At 42.8% G+C, this 19530-nt stretch overlaps 1 protein-coding gene across 2 annotated transcripts in view; it reads left to right on the top strand.

Moving 5' to 3' along the window:
- The window catches only part of SLC25A18 (solute carrier family 25 member 18), a 49172-nt gene extending 30795 nt beyond the window's left edge, over positions 1–18377 (top strand). Inside the window, exons 5-11 of one of the 2 annotated variants that reach the window (XM_073621564.1) lie at positions 2085–2140; positions 4382–4472; positions 6335–6453; positions 6758–6902; positions 6982–7136; positions 12389–12464; positions 15487–18377. In XM_073621564.1, coding sequence (XP_073477665.1) covers positions 2085–2140; positions 4382–4472; positions 6335–6453; positions 6758–6902; positions 6982–7136; positions 12389–12464; positions 15487–15628 — 784 coding nt within the window. In that variant the 3' untranslated portion in view covers positions 15629–18377. The remainder of the gene's footprint in view (positions 1–2084; positions 2141–4381; positions 4473–6334; positions 6454–6757; positions 6903–6981; positions 7137–12388; positions 12465–15486) is intronic. The other variant, XM_073621565.1, reaches the window with a different exon arrangement.
- The last annotated feature ends 1153 nt before the right edge of the window (positions 18378–19530 follow it).

Below are 19530 nucleotides of genomic sequence, written 5' to 3'. Positions count from 1 at the left end.
CTCCCTCCCTCCCTCCTATCCCCCTCACTCTCCCTCTCCCTCCTATCCCCCTCCACTCTCCTCTCCCTCCTATCCCCTCACCCTATCAACTCTCTCCCCCTCCTATCTCCTCACTCCCCTCCTATCTCACTTCTCTCTCTCTCTCTATCTCCTCTCTCTCCCCTCCTATCCTCACTCTCACTCTATCCCTCATCTCTCTCCTCTCCTATCTCCCTCACTCTCCTCTCCTCCCTCCTATCCCTCACTCTCTCTCCTCTCCCTCCCTCTCCCCTCAACCTCTCTCTCCTCCCTCCTATCTCCTCACTCCCCTCTCCCTTCCTATCCCTTCACTTCTCTCTCCCTCCTATCCCCTCACTCCTCCTCTCCCTCCTTCCTATCCCTCACTCTCCCCTCTCCCTCCTATCCCCTCACTTCTCTCTCCCTCCTATCCCCTCACTCCCCTCTCCCTCCTATCCCCTTCACTTCTCTCTCCCTCCTATCCCCTCACTTCTCTCTCCCTCCTATCTCCTCACTCCCCTCTCCCTCCTATCCCCTCACTTCTCTCTCTCCCTCCTATCCCATCACTTCTCTCTCCCTCCTATCTCCTCACTCCCCTCTCCCTCCTATCCCCTCACTCTCTCTCCCTCCTATCCCCTCACTTCTCTCTCTCCCTCCTATCCCTTCACTTCTCTCTCCCTCCTATCTCCTCACTCCCCTCTCCCTCCTATCCCCTCACTTCTCTCTCCCTCCTATCCCCTCACTCCCCTCTCCCTCCTATCCCCTCACTTCTCTCTCCCTCCTATCCCCTCACTCCCCTCTCCCTCCTATCCCCTCACTTCTCTCTCCCTCCTATCCCCTCACTTCTCTCTCTCCCTCCTATCCCTTCACTTCTCTCTCCCTCCTATCTCCTCACTCCCCTCTCCCTCCTATCCCCTCACTTCTCTCTCCCTCCTATCCCCTCACTCCCCTCTCCCTCCTATCCCTCACTTCTCTCTCTCCCTCCTATCCCCTCACTTCTCTCTCCCTCCTATCCCCTCACTTCTCTCTCCCTCCTATCCCCTCACTTCCCTCTCCCTCCTATCCCCTCACTTCTCTCTCTCCCTCCTATCCCCTCACTTCTCTCTCCCTCCTATCCCCTCACTTCTCTCTCCCTCCTATCTCCTCACTCCCCTCTCCCTCCTATCCCCTCACTTCTCTCTCTCCCTCCTATCCCTCACTTCTCTCTCCCTCCTATCCCCTCACTTCCCTCTCCCTCCTATCCCCTCACTTCTCTCTCCCTCCTATCCCCTCACTTCTCTCTCCCTCCTTCCTATCCCCTCACTTCCCTCTCCCTCCTATCCCCTCACTTCCCTCTCCCTCCTATCCCCTCACTTCTCTCTCCCTCCTTCCTATCCCCTCACTCCCCTCTCCCTCCTATTTCCTCACTTCCCTCTCCCTTTATCCCCCCCCCCCCCCCACACACACACACACACACACACACACACACACACACACAACTCTTTACATCTTTGTTTTTATCTCCCATACCCACTCTCTCTTGCATTTCTTCTTCTCCCTCTTACTTTGCTCCCCCTTCTCCCCTCTCTTTTCTCTCTTATTCTTTTGTATCTCCTCGTCCACTCTTTTTTCCCTCTCTCTCTTTTTCTATGACTTTTTCTCCCGCATTCCCCTGCTTATACCTTCTATACCTACTCCCCCATCCTACTTCCTCTCTTTGCTTCATATTCTCTCTCCTATTTTTGTCCCTGTCTCCACTTTTCCCTCTCTCTCCATTCTCCCTCTACCTTCTCCTCCTCTCTCTCCTTTCCTCAATTTCTCTCATCCCCATCCCCCTCTCACTACATCCCCTTTCTCTCTCTCTCTCTCTCTCTCTCTCTCTCTCTCTCTCTCTCTCTCTCTCTCTCTCTCTCTCTCTCTCTCTCTCTCTCTCTCTCTCTCTCTCTCTCTCTCTCTCTCTCTCTCTCTCTCTCTCTCTCTCTCTCTCTCTCTCTCTCTCCTCTTCCTCCTCTTCCTCCTCTTCCTCCTCTTCCTCCTCTTCCTCCTCTTCCTCCTTACTTTCCCTCTCCCCTCTTTACCCCCCTGTCTCTCCTGTCTTTCTCTCACAGGTTTGACTGCCTCATAAAGACAGTTCGCTCAGAAGGATTCTTTGGAATGTATAGAGGTATTGAGTGGGAATCAGATCAAAGTTTTATGATGGAATGTTATTTTACTAAAACAGAGGCCCAGAGGAATCCCACAAGTCCTTGCAGGGCAAACATCAAAGACTGTGATGCAACAGTCAGCAGTTGTGTAATCCCATCTCGCTTGTTATGTGTTATATTCACTGCCGCACAACTTGTGATCCACATTTTCTACTCATAAATATTCATGTTAGTATGACAAAGGGACCCTCCACTTTCCCCAGCCATGGCAAAAGCGAACTGTAGCGGCTGCCAAAGAACTAAAAGTCCCAGCTTTTCTAGGCTGTCAGTGGTTGCCAGGTGGGACATACTGCTGGGACTTATACTTCAACAGCTAGAAGGCTGCACGGGGTAAAAATCTGCAAAATTCTCCAGAATATCAGGAAAAAGATCTCTTCTGTTCAAACACTATATACAACAACCAAATCCACACCCAACTATATCTACATGTACATACAACTATATCCATATATCTGTATACAAATATATCCTTCTATATCTATATATGAGTGTATCCCTATATCTGTATCCAACTACAGTATATCCATATACAACTATATCCTTATATCTACATACATCTACAGTATAGCCACATATCTATATTTAACTATATCCATATATATCTATATACAACTACATCCATCTATCTATAAACAACTACAGTATATCCATCTATCTATATACAACTATATATCCATATAACTATATCCCTATATCTATTCAAAACTATATCCATATATATATCTATATACAACTACAGCATATCCATCTATCTATATACAACTATATCCATATTCAGTATCTCACAAAAGTGAGTACACCCCTCACATTTTTGTAAATATTTTATTATATCTTTTCATGTGACAACACTGAAGAAATGACACTTTTCTACAATGTAAAGTAGTGAGTGTACAGCTTGTATAACAGTGTAAATTTGCTGCCCCCTCAAAATAACAACACACAGCCATTAAAGTGGTTGTACACCTGTAAGTGCTTGAGATATCTCCTAAACCTGCACAGTTTAGGAGATATTTACTAAAAATACGAGCGCCAATGTCAGTGTCATATCCAGAGGTTGTCTTTGGGAAATAGACATATGAGTGCTGCCAGCATTGCTACAGAGATTGAGGGGGTACGGGGTCAGCCTGTCAGTGCTCAGACTATATGCCGCACACTGCGTCAAATTGATCTGCATGGCTGTGGTCCCAGAAAAAAGCCTCTTCTAAAGATGATGCACAAGAAAACCTGCAGTTTGCTGAAGACAAGCAGACTAAGGACATGGATTACTGGAACCATGTCCTGTGGTCTGATGAGACCAAGATAAACTTATTTGGTTCAGATGGTGTCAAGCCTGTGTGGCGGCAACCAGGTGAGGAGTACAAAGACAAGTGTGTCTTGCCTACAGTCAAGCATGGTGGTGGGAGTGTCATGATCTGGGGCTGCATGAGTGCTGCCGGCACTGGGGAGCTACAGTTCATTGAGGGAACCATGAATGCCAACATGTACTGTGACATACTGAAGCAGAGCATGATCCCCTCCCTTCAGAGACTGGGCTGCAGGGCAGTATGATGACATGATAACGACCCCAAACACACCTCCAAGATGACCACTGCCTTGCTAAAGAAGCTGAGTGTAAAGGTGATGGACTGGCCAAGCATGTCTGCAGACCTAAACCCTATTGAGCATCTGTGGGACATCCTCAAATGGAAGGTGGAGGTGCGCAAGGTCTCCAACATCCACCAGCTCCGTGATGTTGTCATGGAGGAGTGGTAGAGGACTCCAGTGGCAACCTATAAAGCTCTGGTGAACTCCATGCCCAAGAGGGTTAAGGCAGTGCTGGAAAATAATGGTGACGACACAAAATATTGACACTTTGGGCCCAATTTGGATATTTTCAATTAGGGATATAGACATTAATGGCTGTGTGTTGAGTTATTTTGAGGGGACAGCAAATTTACACTGTTATACAACTACATCCATAGATCTATATACAACTACAGTAAATCTATATACAACTATACTGTATATCCATATAACTATACATAACTATATCCCTATATCTATTCAAAATTATCTATACACAACTATATGCACATATATACACAGCTATATTTTAGGTGTATGTTATGTTTTCTTCTTTTGTCCTTATTACATGTACAATGTTTAAAAATATGGTGCACAGCCATTTGTGCTAATTGTCACCTTTTATCTATCACTGACAGGTGCGGCTGTAAATCTCACACTTGTGACACCAGAAAAAGCAATCAAACTGGCAGCTAATGACTTCTTTCGAAACATTCTTTCTCAAGAGGGGTATGGTTTCTAATTTCCTCTGCACTGTTCTCCTCTCTTCTGCACTGTTCTGCTCTGTAAAGCTCTATTCTGTCTTAGACTATTTTCTTAGCGCTGTCCTGCTCTCCTGTCCTCTTCTCTGTTCTGCTCCACTTTGCTCTGCTTTCTTTCGCATTGTTGTGCTGTCTTCTGCACTGTGCTGCTCTCTTTTCGTCTGCTCTGATCTGTTGTGTCATGCTCCCCTCTGCTCTTTCCTGCTTCTCTCTGAACTGTCCTGCTTTTCTATCCTCTCCTTTGCTCTGTTCTGCTCTTATCTGCACTGTTCTGCTCTCTTGGCCTATAATTTGTTCTGTCCTGCTTTCCTCTGCTCTGTCCTGCTCTCCTCTGCTCTGTCCTGCTCTCCTCTGCTCTGTCCTCCTCTCCTCTGCTCTGTCCTCCTCCCCTCTCCTCTCTGCTGAACTGCTCCTCTCTTCTGCTTTATCCTGTTCCCCTTTCCTTACCTTTGCTCGGTCCTACTTTCCTCAATTCTATGCTTTTCTCTTCTCCATCTTGCCCTTTTCTGCTCTGTCCTGCCAATATATTCTTCTTCTACTTTAATTCTTTCTTATGTTCTGTTCTGCTCCCCTTTACACGGTTTTGGTCCTATTTTGACTGAACTGCCCTGCTCACATCTGTTGTTCTTTCCTGCTCCCTTCTGCTTAGCCCTGTCCTGCTGTTCTCTACTCTGTTCTCTCTTACTCCCTTCTGCTCAGCTCTGTCTTCTCTCATCTGCTTTGTTCAGGACTGCATTCCTCTGCTCTGTTCTGTCCTGCTTTCCTCCTGCTCTGTTCTGTCCTGCTTTCCTCTGCTCTGTTCAGTCCTGCTTTCCTCTGCTTTCATTTCCTATGCTTTGTTTTCCCCTCCTCTGTACTGTAGTTTTTTCATGTCCTCTACTTTGTTCTGTCCTGCTCCACTCTGTGTTGCTTTTCTGCCCTCTCCTCTGCTCTGTCCTGATCTTCTCTGCATTGTTTCACTCTCCTGTCCTCTGCTCTGTCCTTCCCTCTCCTGCTCTTCCCTGCTCCCATCTGCTCTATCCTGTTGCCCTGCTTTTTTCTCATCTCAGCTTTGTCCTGCTGTTCTCTACCCTGTTCTGTCCTGATCCAATCTCCTTCATTCTGTTCTTTTCCTTATCCCTTTGGCTCTCTTCTGTGCGTTCCAATCCAAAATTTAATTTTTATGGACAACTGTTCAAAAAAATGAGGGAACGCCCCAGACTTTTTAGGGCCCATCAACATAATATGACACCTGCCAACAGTGATACTATGATCTTATTTTTGTCACTGGCCCTTCGTAGGTAACACTTTCCTAATGATATTTTAACATGCATGTGTGGTGATATTGCTCAGGCAGGTCGGTATCATCCTGTGCAAGATTGCCATCTTTTTATGGCTGCCCACTATTTGGAAAGCTGCCCCCAAGAACCTCTTCAGTTCTACAGTCTAGAAAAATGATAAACTTTGTAACTGTGATTTTGAATTGCAGAAAAAAAACAATAGTTTTTCATAGATATTTAGTTTTTTTCCTCACTTTTTTTGAACAGTCTGTATTTTATTCGGATTTTCTCTAAATTCCTGAACTGTTGGCAATGCTGGAGCTTCTCTGTTCTGCTTCATTATGTCGATATTATTTTATCATTTTCTTTTATGTCTTTGTAGGAAACATTTCTGTTTTGTTTTATTATTTTTAATTTGTTGAATATATATATACATATATATATATATATATATATATATATATATTGTATAAGATGTCCTCTTTACTGTTCTGTTTTCTAATATAGTGCAGTATATAAAATATTGCTCCGTTATGACCTGTGGGTCTGTCGCTCCCTCTTGTGGTTGCAGAAAAGAACTGACGCTGTTCAGAGAAATGTTGGCTGGATGTGGCGCTGGCACCTGTCAGGTGGTGGTGACGTCCCCCATGGAGATGCTGAAAATCCAGCTGCAAGATGCAGGACGCCTGGGTAATCTGGGGTACGGGAGAGCCTCATGCATATACAGTGTCCCCTTTAAATTACTTTCAGGGTTGACATCATAGTAGCCATATTGCAGGCTTAATCAATATTCATGATAAATTAAGGTTATGACTACACTAGGAACTAGTGACTACACCAAAGCGTTTGGTACAAATTGTCACTATTTCCTGGCGGATTAAAAAACCGAATTGTCACTATTTCCTGGTGGACTGAAAAACCGAATGTATGTTCAGGGAACAATATGATGCTCATTGTGCTTTCTACAACTGAACTCTGGACTTTACTGTTGCAGCAACACAGAAAGTTGTAGCTGGTGACGGACAGGCCACCATCTCTCAGCCTGCCCAAAAACCCTCCGCCCTACGGATAGCAAGAGACCTTCTCCGTACCCAGGGCATCTCTGGAGTGTACAAGGGTCTGGGAGCCACACTACTCAGGTGAGAAAAACAGTCCTCTATGCTGATGTAAAACTAAAATACAGCTCTGAAAAATATAATGCTTCTCTCTCCTGAACAGAGACGTCCCATTCTCCATCATCTATTTCCCGCTCTTTGCCAATCTCAATAAACTGGGACAAAAATCGTCCCATGAAAAGGCGCCATTTTACCACTCGTTTTTTGCGGGATGCATTGCTGGATCTGTGGCTGCCGTTGCAGTGACACCACTCGATGGTGAGTGCAAAGACTTCACAATCTCAAAGCCTAAAGACTAAAGGGATGTACACATGAAGGGAAATGACTGAAAAAGGTCTGCCGAACGGCATCCGATCAGCGCTCTTAGTCAATGGCTGACTGGTGTGTTCTGGCAGAGGGGCCGTCCCCCTGTCAGAACGCAATAGCTCAGCGGGGGAGATTGCTGTACTAACATTGCATAGTTAGTACAGTGGCTCCTCCTGAACTCTTCAGTTTCTTCTTTCAGCCCGCTGGATTGAATGAAAAAAAAACTTACTAGTGTGTACTAGGCTTGCAAAACGCTTGATATTTTTAGCAATGAGGCCTGACATGAACAGTAACATGATATACAACACCCACAACAATAACATGAGTTAGCTTAGTGAATTGGGTGTTAAATCTTTCAGTGCTGATGAATACAATACAGATAAAAAGGTGGATTTTCATGAAACCAGTGTGTTTCACATGCATATTCTTATACATGATCATCCTGTGCAAGATTGGCCATCTTGTTATGGCTGCCCACTATTTGGAAAGCTGAAAACATCTTCAGTCTGAAAACATCTTCAGTCAAAGGGGTTGTAAACCCTCGTTTTTTTTTTTTCTTTTAAATAACAAACATATCATACCTCCACTGTGCAGTTAGTTTTGCACCGTTCATAGACACAGAATGCCGGACTCGGCCCCAGCCCCCGGCACCCGCGTCATTGGATTTGATTGACAGCAGTGGGAGCCAATGGCTGCGCTGCTATCAATCTATCCAATCAAGAGCCGAGACCCTGACCAGAGAGGGTGTGAGCATCTCCGATGTGGGAACGAACAGGTGAACCAATTTTTTCACCTTAACATATAGGTATGCATTAGGTGAAAAAACATGAGGGTTTACCCATTTAAATCTGAAGTTCAACCTGTTTATATTTTGCCCCGCATCAACATGCTAATTACATTTTTAAATATAACTTTCTATTTTCATTACATACCTTTTATACCCAGTGACACCATCACTAGGTCTCTGCGCTTCTCTATGCAATACAGGCAGATCATGGCTGCTATGGGGGACTGGCTGGGTGTTTACATAGATCCTTGCAAACATCACTGCACTCTGCCTCAGTACTCATCTCAAGAGCCCTCTGTTCTGATGCAAGCATTTAGCTGATTCTTGGGAGGAGTAAGTCAAATATCAAAATGCCTTTGTAGAGTTTACCTCCATAGGAGCCGTTTGATGTGTTTGGTCCCCCTGTTCCTGCCCACGACTCTGAACAGTGCCACTCACTCTGACCATGAGGCTGGTTGGGGAGTGTATACTGCAAGTAGCTGTATATACACCTCAAGGTGCAAAGACACCAGGAATGACACAGCAGCTGGTTAAGTAATAGCAATAAATATATTGCAACAGGTAAAACAAAGAAGAAATATACTGTAATGAATAAATGGTAAAATAATTATACTGCTATGATTAAACAGTAAGAAATATAATGCAACAATTATGCAATAGGAGTAATATGCTGCAGAAACAGTAATTGTTATAAAACACAACACCTGTACTGGGCAACCCTAACTAGAAATAAATACATGCATATAAATATATATGTATATGTGTGTGTGTATATATGTATATATATGTGTATATATGTATATGTGTGTATGTGTGTATATATATATATATATACACACACACATATACAGTGGGGACGGAAAGTATTCAGACCCCCTTAAATTTTTCACTCTTTGTTATATTGCAGCCATTTGCTAAAATCATTTAAGTTCATTTTTTTCCTCATTAATGTACACACAGTACCCCATATTGACAGAAAAACACAGAATTGTTGACATTTTTGCAGATTTATTAAAAAAGAAAAACTGAAATATCACATGGTCCTAAGTATTCAGACCCTTTGCTCAGTATTTAGTAGAAGCACCCTTTTGATCTAATACAGCCATGAGTCTTTTGGGAAAGATGCAACAAGTTTTTCACACCTGGATTTGGGGATCCTCTGCCATTCCTCCTTGCAGAAGTCAGGGCTCTGGCTGGGCCATTCAAGAACAGTCACGGAGTTGTTGTAAAGCCACTCCTTCGTTATTTTAGCTGTGTGCTTAGGGTCATTGTCTTGTTGGAAGGTAAACCTTCGACCCAGTCTGAGGTCCTGAGCACTCTGGAGAAGGTTTTCGTCCAGGATATCCCTGTACTTGGCCGCATTAATCTTTCCCTCGATTGCAACCAGTCATCCTGTCCCTGCAGCTAAAAAACACCCCCACAGCATGATGCTGCCACCACCATGATTCACTGTTGGGACTGTATTGGACAGGTGATGAGCAGTGCCTGGTTTTCTCCACACATACCGCTTAGAATTAAGGCCAAAAACGTCTATCTTGGTCTCATCAGACCAGAGCATCTTATTTCTCACCATCTTAGAGTCCTTCAGGTGTTTTTTAGCAAACTCCATGCGGGCTTTCATGTGTCTTGCACTGAGAAGAGGCTTCCGTCGGGCCACTCTGCCATAAAGCCCGACTGGTGGAGGGCTGCAGTGATGGTTGACTTTCTAAAACTTTCTCCCATCTCCCGACTGAATCTCTGGAGCTCAGCCACAGTGATCTTTAGGTTCTTCTTTACCTCTCTCACCAAGGCTCTCCCCCAACAGCTCAGTTTGGCCGGACGGCCAGCTCTAGGAAGGGTTCTGGTCGTCCCAAATGTCTTCCATTTAAGGATTATGGAGGCCACTATGCTCTTAGGATCCTTAAGTGCAGCAGAAATTTTTTTGTAACCTTAGCCAGATCTGTGCCTTGCCACAGTTCTGTCTCTGAGCTCTTCAGGCAGTTCCTTTGACCTCATGATTCTCATTTGCTCTGACATGCACTGTGAGCTGTAAGGTCTTATATAGACAGGTGTGTGGCTTTCCTAATCAAATCCAGTCAGTATAATCAAACACAGCTGGACTCAAATGAAGGTGTAGAACCATCTCAAGGATGATCAGAAGAAATGGACAGCACCTGAGTTAAATATAGGAGTGTCACAGCAAATGGTCTGAATACTTAGGACCATGTGATATTTCAGTTTTTCTTTTTTAATAAATCTGCAAAAATGTCAACAATTCTGTGTTTTTCTGTCAATATGGGGTGCTGTGTTAACATTAATGAGGAAAAAAATGAACTTAAATGATTTTAGCAAATGGCTGCAATATAACAAAGAGTGGAAAATTTAAGGGGGTCTGAATACTTTCCGTCCCCACTGTATAAATAAGTCAGCAGTATACTTATATATTTCTTCTGGTGGCCAACTCGTTTGGGGCCCAACCGTTATGGTGGAGCACTCTTAAGAGCTGATGTAGGCACTGCCACTGTATTTCTTGCAGACAACTACGTTCCTTTCTTTAGCAAGGTGTAATGCAGGGTTAGTCAGCAGCCTCTCACCACTCTGTCAGAAGGGGATCATTTTTTTCTGCTCACTGGCAATGTGTACCCCATTCAGTGTCCTCAGCATCCAGCTCCTAAATTGGACAGTAGGCTCAACCAACCTCCAGGATGTCCTCTGATGTTTCGGAATGGTTGCCACTGTGTCTCTTTTTCACTCAGCTGCAGTGGTCTGCTTGCAACCTCCATTCCTCTGCAAAACATCCCCTCTTGCCTCTCTCAGCCTGGGAAAATTACAACACTCCTCCTACTCTCCACCACAGTGCTGCTGGGAGTTGATGTCTCTTCCTTTAAAGCACATGTGTCAAACAAAAGGCCTGCAAGCCAAATCTGGCCTGCTAGGCTATTTCATGTGGCCCTTGCATCCAGGTTTTTTTTTTTTCAGCCGAAACGTAGCAGAACTCCATTCTGCCATCTCCGGCTCTCGCCCTCCGCTGCTTGCTTCCCTGCTCACCATTGTCACTTGTAAACAAAAGAATACCTTTGTGTTTGCAAGGACAGGTTTCTTCTTGGCAACTCTCACGGGTCCCTGTCTACCCTGCACTCTTGGCAGGGACAAGGGAGATGCAGATGCAGTGTGGGATGGAGCACCACGTGGTAAGCTGCACTGTGACCCCCATCTGTGCACAGATGCCAACCAATGATTTCGCTGCAAGTGAGAGAGGGAGGCAGAGCAGCCTACACTGTTCAGAAGTACTAGAGCTGAGCTGTTTTTTTTTTTTCTTTATAAGTGAGAGATGCGAGGAAGGCTTGGGGGGGGGGGGGGCTGTGGAGGGAGTTCTGTGCAGAGATGGGGGGTGGGGGAGACTGGTGCAGAGCCGAGGAGGGGTGGAAGTGAGATGTGGACAGCCTGTGAAAAAGATCTGAAGCCTGCACACTGTACACCCCTAAACCCTGAACTCTATACATAGTGCATCTTTCAACTCCGCACATAACAACATAACACACTCCTGGTATTAATTGCCCCTTTAAGATTCTCCCACAGTGAAATTTGGCCACATCCACCATTCAATGTGGTTCAACCAGGAGGGGAGGCAGAGAGACGTGGTTGAGATCCTGCACCTATTCTCTAAGAAAAAAAAAGGCCTGGATATAGGCCTTTACAACTGGCCCTTTTGAGGGCAACCATACTGCTGATGCCCCAGATTAAATTTAATTTGACACCCCTGCCCTAGAGTCAGACAGTCTGTAGAAACCAAACTACACTTCCCACAATCCTTCACACTTCTCAGAGTCTCTGGCAGTCCACATTCTTGGTTTGCCCCCTAGTGGATGGAGGGCAGCATAACTCTGGTTGCTATATGTTTTGTAATAGCAGTCATGCCTGTCTCCTCTGCAGCACAGACACAAGTCCTTCTCTTGGCTGCTGGCTAGGCTTCACCTTTATGGGCGGATGTCATCCTGGTGGAAAGGGTGCTCCTAGACAGGATGTATTTGTATGCAGACTGCCTCAGGTATAATAATGCTGGGGAATAAAGGGCTAGATGAAATGGTGGACGTCTTCCAGCCATGAAATGAGTTGGGCTCTATCTGACTTGCTGTAGCTTTTGAGGCACATTGTGAGATGCTCAGTGTGCAGTGAAATTAGTGTAAGCAAATAGCGTACATAATAGGAGCTGTCAGTGTTAAACCACTGCCTTGCAAGTGGTGTTGTCAGGCTGCTGTGCACACTCCTTCAGTTGGGCTGCCTATCAGGTCTGCACATGCCTTTTGAAGGCCTGATACCCCTGAAAAGCATGGTACCTTAATCCCTTAGTGTGTAGTGTTATGGTTTGGCTTTAGGTATTTTAATTAACACTTTAATAAACAAGACATTATAATTGTATATATGTGAAATCTTTCAGTGCTAAAGACGCGGATACAGACACTGAAAAAAGGAATTGGTGAAGATACGTATCATGGGATTACTGACTGCGCCAGGTAAACTTTCAGCAAGAACACTGAATTTATGGCCCTCCATCTTGAGGGGAACTACAAATTGCAGCATGCTTTGCCAGAAAGGCACAGCTTTGTCAGAGGCAATGCTGCAAGAAAGCAAGGTAGATTTTGATCACTGGAGGAAACGTCTAGTGATCCCACACCATACATGAGGAGAATAGAAGTGATAGTAATCCCACTTTATGTAGACGGAGAATAGCAGTGATAGTGATCTGATTCCCTACAGGCGGTGAATAGGAGTGATGGTATTTCCATGCCGTATTTGAGGAGAATAGGAGTGATAGTAATTTCATTATTGTACAGGAGGAGAGTAATGCCCCGTACACACGGTCGGATTTTCCGACGGAAAATGTGTGATAGGACCTTGTTGTCGGAAATTCCGACCATGTGTAGGCTCCATCACACATTTTCCATCGGATTTTCCGACACACAAAGTTTGAGAGCAGGATATAAAATTTTCCGACAACAAAATTCGTTGTCGGAAATTCCGATCGTGTGTACACAAATCCGACGGACAAAGTGCCACGCATGCTCAGAATAAATAAAGAGATGAAAGCTATTGGCCACTGCCCCGTTTATAGTCCCGACGTACGTGTTTTACGTCACCGCGTTTAGAACGATTGGATTTTCCGACAACTTTGTGTGACCGTGTGTATGTAAGACAAGTTTGGGCCAACATCCGTCGGAAAAAATCCTAGGATTTTGTTGTCGGAATGTCCGATCAGTGTCCGACCGTGTGTACGGGGCATAAGAGTTATGGTACAAGAGGAAAAGGGAAGGTATAGTAATCGCACGTTGTACTGGCAGAGAAAAGGAGTGATAGTAATTCCATGCCATACAGGAGGAGAATAGGAGTGATAGTAATGCCACGCTGTACAGGTGGAGAATAGGACTGAGGATAATTCCACACCATAGAGGAAAAGAGTAGGAGTGATAGTAATCATACACTGCTCAGGCAGAGAATAGGAGTTATTCTACACCGTATAGGCTGAGAGAATAGGAATGAGAGTTATCCCACGCCATACAGGTGGAGAATAGTAGTGACAGTAATCTCACACTGTACAGGAGAACAATAGGAGTGATGGTAATCCCACACAATACAGGAGGAGGAAGTGTTAGTAATTTCATGTCATACAGGAGTAGAATAGGAGTGATAGTAATTCCTTCATTGTACAGGAGAATATAAATGATAGTAATTCCATGTAGTTCAGAAGGAGAATGGAGTGAGAGTAATGCAATACCACACAAGAGGAAAATAGAAGTGATGGTAATCCAATACTGTACGAGAGGAGAACAGGAGTGATAGTAATGCCACTTCGTACTGTAGGAGAATAGGAGTAATGGTAATCCCACACTGTACAGGAGAATAGGAGTGATGGTAATCCCACACTGTACAGGAGGAGAATAGGAATGATAATAATCCCATATTCTACAAGAGGAAAATAGGAGTGATAGTAATCCCACACTATAATGGAAGAGAATAGGAGTGATAGTAATCCCACACTATAATGGAAGAGAATAGGAGTGATAGTAATCCCACACTGTACAAGAGGAGAATAGGAGTGATAGTAACCCCACACTGTACAGGAGGAGAATAAGAGTGATGGTAATCCCACACTGTACAGGAGGAGAATAGGAGTGATAGTAATCCTATAGGATAAGATTAGGCTTATGATTTTAATTCTACACTGTACCAGAGAAGAATCTGAGTGCTAGTAATCCCACACTGCACAGGAGGAGAATAGGAGTATAAAAAGAAGTGATAGTAATTCCATGCAATACAGGAGTAGAATAGAAGTGATAGTAATCCCAGGCTGTACAGGAGGAGAATAGGAGTGATGGTAATCCCACACTGTACAGTAGGAGAATAGAAGTGATATTAATCCCATGCTGTACAGGAGAAAATAGAAATATTAATCCCATGCTGTACAGGAGAAAATAGAAATATTAATCCCATGCTGTACAGGAGAAAATAGAAATATTAATCCCATGCCATACAGGAGGAAATAGAAGTGATATTAATTCCATGTTGTACAGGAGGAAATAGAAATGATAATAATCCTATCCCGTACAGGAGGAAATAGAAGTGATAGTAATCCCATATTGTACAGGAGAATAGAAGTGATAATAATCCCATGTTGTACAGGAGAATAGAAGTGATAATAATCCCATGTTGTACAGGAGAAGAGAAGTGATAATAATCCCATGTCGTTCAGGAGAATAGAAGTGATAATAATCCCATGTCGTACAGGAGAATAGAAGTGATAATAATCCCATGTCGTTCAGGAGAATAGCAGTGATAATAATCCCATGTTGTACAGGAGAATAGAAGTGATAATAATCCCATGTGGTACAGGAGAATAGAAGTGATAATAATCCCATGTGGTACAGGAGAATAGAAGTGATAATAATCCCATGTTGTACAGGAGAATAGAAGTGATAATAATCCCATGTTGTACAGGAGAATAGAAGTGATAATAATCCCATGTCGTACAGAATAGAAGTGATAATCCCATGTCGTACAGAATAGAAGTGATAATAATCCCATGTGGTACAGGAGAATAGAAGTGATAATAATCCCATGTGGTACAGGAGAATAGAAGTGATAATAATCCCATGTTGTACAGGAGAATAGAAGTGATAATAATCCCATGTTGTACAGGAGAATAGAAGTGATAATAATCCCATGGTGTACAGGAGAATAGAAGTGATAATAATCCCATGTTGTACAGGAGAATAGAAGTGATAATAATCCCATGTTGTACAGGAGAATAGAAGTGATAATAATCCCATGTTGTACAGGAGAATAGAAGTGATAATAATCCCATGCTGTAAAGGAGGAAATAGAAGTGATAATAATCCCATGTCGTACAGAATAGAAGTGATAATAATCCCATGTTGTACAGGAGAATAGAAGTGATAATAATCCCATGTAGTACAGGAGAATAGCTGTATTTTGTATTTTCTCACACCAATTGCTATCTTTTGCCCCTTCCCTCTATAGGAAGATCTGGAGGAATGAAGGTCCATCCGCATTCATGAAGGGAGCCTGGTGCAGAGCCCTGGTCATCGCCCCTCTCTTTGGAATAGCACAAGTTGTGTATTTTATTGGAATAGGTGAATTTATTTTGGGATATTCCAAGTAAATATCAGCAGGAAATCTGAAATCTCTCATAGAGAACAAACATCAACAGAACATTCTTAAGAACCTGAATGATTAGAGAGAAGAGATGGAGCCATCCAGTAGCTTGTTTTAGAAGAGACTTCTTTTCATCTTCAACTTTCTGCATTTATTGATGTTGTCTCGAAGGTAATACAGTGGCTTATTCAGAGGTGGGGCCATTTTATCTATCTGAAGCTGCATCACAACAAATATGAAAACATCTAATAATTTCTGATTATTCTGCTTATTTCTTCTACAAATACTCAGCCTGAGTTCCTGAAGTAAATGCTCAAGCCACCCAAAAGTCACATTTCATTGGTTGGTAAATGCTGGAGCATTACACTCCTGCCAGTGTCTTCTATCCTTTGGTGACTTTGCTGGTGGGATTTCTGCATCAGGGTTCCCTCCATTCCTGTGCTACAATCCTGGGTTTTCACACCAGCTGTGCCCATTAGGGTGGTCCCCACTATCTCTGTGCTGAATTCCTAGATCTGGACACCTGCAGTGACCATTATGAGTGGTTTCTACCATACCTGCTTTGAGTTGCCAGGTCTGCATACCCCATGTGACTATTGTGAGGAATTCCCAACGCAAAACTGATATTTCAGTGGTTGATGAATGGTGGAGTGTTACACCCCCTGACAACCTCTTCTATCCTTTGGCGAATCTATTTGGTGAGATTTTTGCGCCGAGTTCCCAGGCCTGCACACCTGCTTTGCCAATTATGAGGGGTTCTTAACCTCCCTGCACTGAGTTCCTGGATCTCCACACCCACTGTGCCCATTGAGGGGTTCCCACTATCTCTGTGTTCCTAGCTCAGCACACATGCTGTGTCCATTATTAGGGGTTGCCACCCTTAATGTTAGTGTTAGAGAAAACAGCAGCCCAGCAGGCTCTACCTGCTAAATTCTATTGACTGCTTTTATTTAGTTCTGATTATTGCAGCAAACTCTTTATAATTACACTGTCAGTGAAATTATTTTTAAACTGCAGTCATTGGCAGTATAATTAGTATTATTAGGCTGCAAAGATTGCTGCAGCCTTGTTGGATGCATTGTAGTGAAAATTAAATACTAAATTATTTAGGATGGAACTTTATATATTCAATACATAGATATTTTTACATTTAAAATGTTCTTTTCCAATTTATTTGAATGTGCAAGTAACTATTTGCTGAAATAGAACGTTTGCAATGCTTCCATCTTGTGGCAGAAATTGATTATTGCAGGTAGTAAAATATTACAAGTAGGCACCTTTGTGTTATATGAAGATCTACACAGAAACTTACTATTTGTCATCAAACCTTGCCTGATTCTATGCCTTTCATCTCCCGTGCTGTTGGTCCACCAACGTGATTTATGGCTTTGCTTATAGGTGTGGTAAGGGCCAATTTCCACTTTAAGATTCCATTTGCACAATGGGACTTCTTACAGCCATAAGGTTGCACAGGTTCCTAATTTGCAGTTAGATTATGATTTTTTGAGAGGCATATTTTGATAGAAGTGGTTTAAAAGATAATTTGCTTCTGTTTTATATGTATAGAAAATACACATTTTTTACCATTATACAGCAATATACAGTATATACTAGACATTTTAGGCCTTATTTACTAAGTTATCTGCTTTGCCGCATACTAGTTAATTGATGTCAAACTTTCTAGCTGCCATGTTTTAGTGGGGTTTGTATTTGGCTATATCATTTTTTTCTTAAATACATATTAATAAGGTTCTTCCTTGCTTTAAAAAAATATCATGCAACTACATAAAACACCTTTTTTGCAGCTGGGATTTTTTCAGAAGCTTTAGTTTAATCAGTGGCATTATCTGAACTCAGTATTTGTGCTTACTTGCCACATGCCAGCTAAAATCTAAAATAAGGCTTGGAGTGGGAGTGGCTGCACTGTAAGGCAGGAGAGGGAGGGGCTTGTGTAGGTTTATAGGGGAAACAGGCTTTGCAGACCTTGAAAAGCGAGTTCACCCTCCTTATACTATGTGACTGTAGAGAAAAGCAGGGCTGGGCGGCGCATATACTGTATGTGTAAATGAATGTGTATGTCAAGACAAAAACATATTTTTTTTAGTTTTGGATAAAGTAGGAAATGATTAGAACAACTACTAGGTTTTTACTGGTATTTGGGATTTTTCTCACCTTCTGTCCCATTGACAACCATTTCACCATACATGAAGAAAAGGGACACAGTGGTTACAATTGTTTCCTACTTTATATCTAAGACTAAAAAAGAAATTTGGTTTGACTTTAAATTACAAACCTGGCAGGTTAAATACATTCATTGTAGGTTTCAGTTGTGTATCTAGCTGTTGTACTGCAGTTGCCCCTCTTAACTCTCCCTCAAGATTTTTCTGATCTTTTATTGCATTTACAACAAACATGTTCATATTTAATGGAAGGGTAGGCTGCAGCATTGTCACTTTTTCATAGACTGAATATTGTTAGACATCACAGACATGAAAGTAGAAGCAGCGCCCCACCTTTCTGGTCACTCTTTCATCTGGTCAGGTACATCATTAATAGAATGATTCTTCCCAGCTGTAAGGCACCAGGCCTGGGGTAACAGATTGTCCTTTGTTTACAGGAGATAGAGGTGCAAAAACGTCCATTTTAAATGTAAATTTTGGTCTGTAATTTCTGTAAAATGTATTGATGTCTAGTATATAATATACATAGTACTGTCTGACTTTATTTGGAAATCAATAATACATTGTTTAAATCTGTGAAGGGTCCGGTTTCTTATTCATAAAAGTGGTGTTATTCTGAACCCACACTGTCCGTATGTTTGGGCCAACATGAGATGAAGACACTACATAGGTCACCATGTCACTTTGAAAAGGGGAGCCTGCAAGGCCCCCAAAAGATTGGCATTCTTTTGATCTATGTGATGCTGCCTTCACAATAAATATATGAAATACATTTTTCTGCAGTGCTGGTGACTTTGCATCTTGTCATCTGAATCTGTCAGAGCTCAATCTGTAGCTATCCTCTTTCCCTAAAAATAAGACCTAGCGTGATTGTCAGTGATGGCTGCAATATAAGCCCTACCCCTCATATAAGCCATACCCTGTTTCCCCGAAAATAAGCTCTACCCTAAAAATAAGACCTACAAGGACTTTAACTAGGGCTTATTTGGGGGGTAGGGCTTATATTGCAGCCATTAATGACAATCACGCTAGGTCTTATTTTTGGGGAAACAGGGTATTACTATTTATCCAAAGTACAACTACTGTCAGGAGTGGAGTTTCCAAATTGGAATTTATCATTTAATTATCTGACATCAATCTAGTGGAGGATCACTGATGACTTTGTCAAGTGTGCTCCCACACACTCACTGATGACATCGGCCGCAAAAAGGTGCAGGAGCCAGGCAGGGTCCCGTGTTGTGTCACAGACATCATAATACAATACACATGCCATACATCACACAATAAAGCTTTGCAGCTTCCTATGTCATCTGCTTATGAAACTGAACAGATAAATTGCAGACTGGCAGATGGGGGGTTGTGGAACCACGTATCAAGAACACTAAATAATTACCTTGAATGTGTTTGAACACACCTGAGAATGTAAGAGACCAGACAGTCTTAATACAGTGATAAAAACTACAATGTTTTATTAAATCAACCACAATACACTAAAATAATAAAATTCATTTAGTAAAATCCCTTTTTACAAAAAGGGCATTATTTCTACACATTACGTGATACATACGTATATTTTCATACATATATTTTCTAACACATTTCTCAATATGACTAATCCCCTTACATATTACAACTTGTTCTTAAAAATATAATCCCCTTTTCAGTAGTCCACTCATCAGTTTACGTGAAGGAAGAAGGGGAGTAGTCTTTCCCCAACAATCTAGCTTTC

The sequence above is a fragment of the Aquarana catesbeiana genome, linkage group LG03 (assembly GCF_042186555.1).
Source record: "Aquarana catesbeiana isolate 2022-GZ linkage group LG03, ASM4218655v1, whole genome shotgun sequence".
NCBI classification, from domain to species: domain Eukaryota; kingdom Metazoa; phylum Chordata; class Amphibia; order Anura; family Ranidae; genus Aquarana; species Aquarana catesbeiana.
This window is presented reverse-complemented; position numbering and strand designations above follow the sequence as displayed.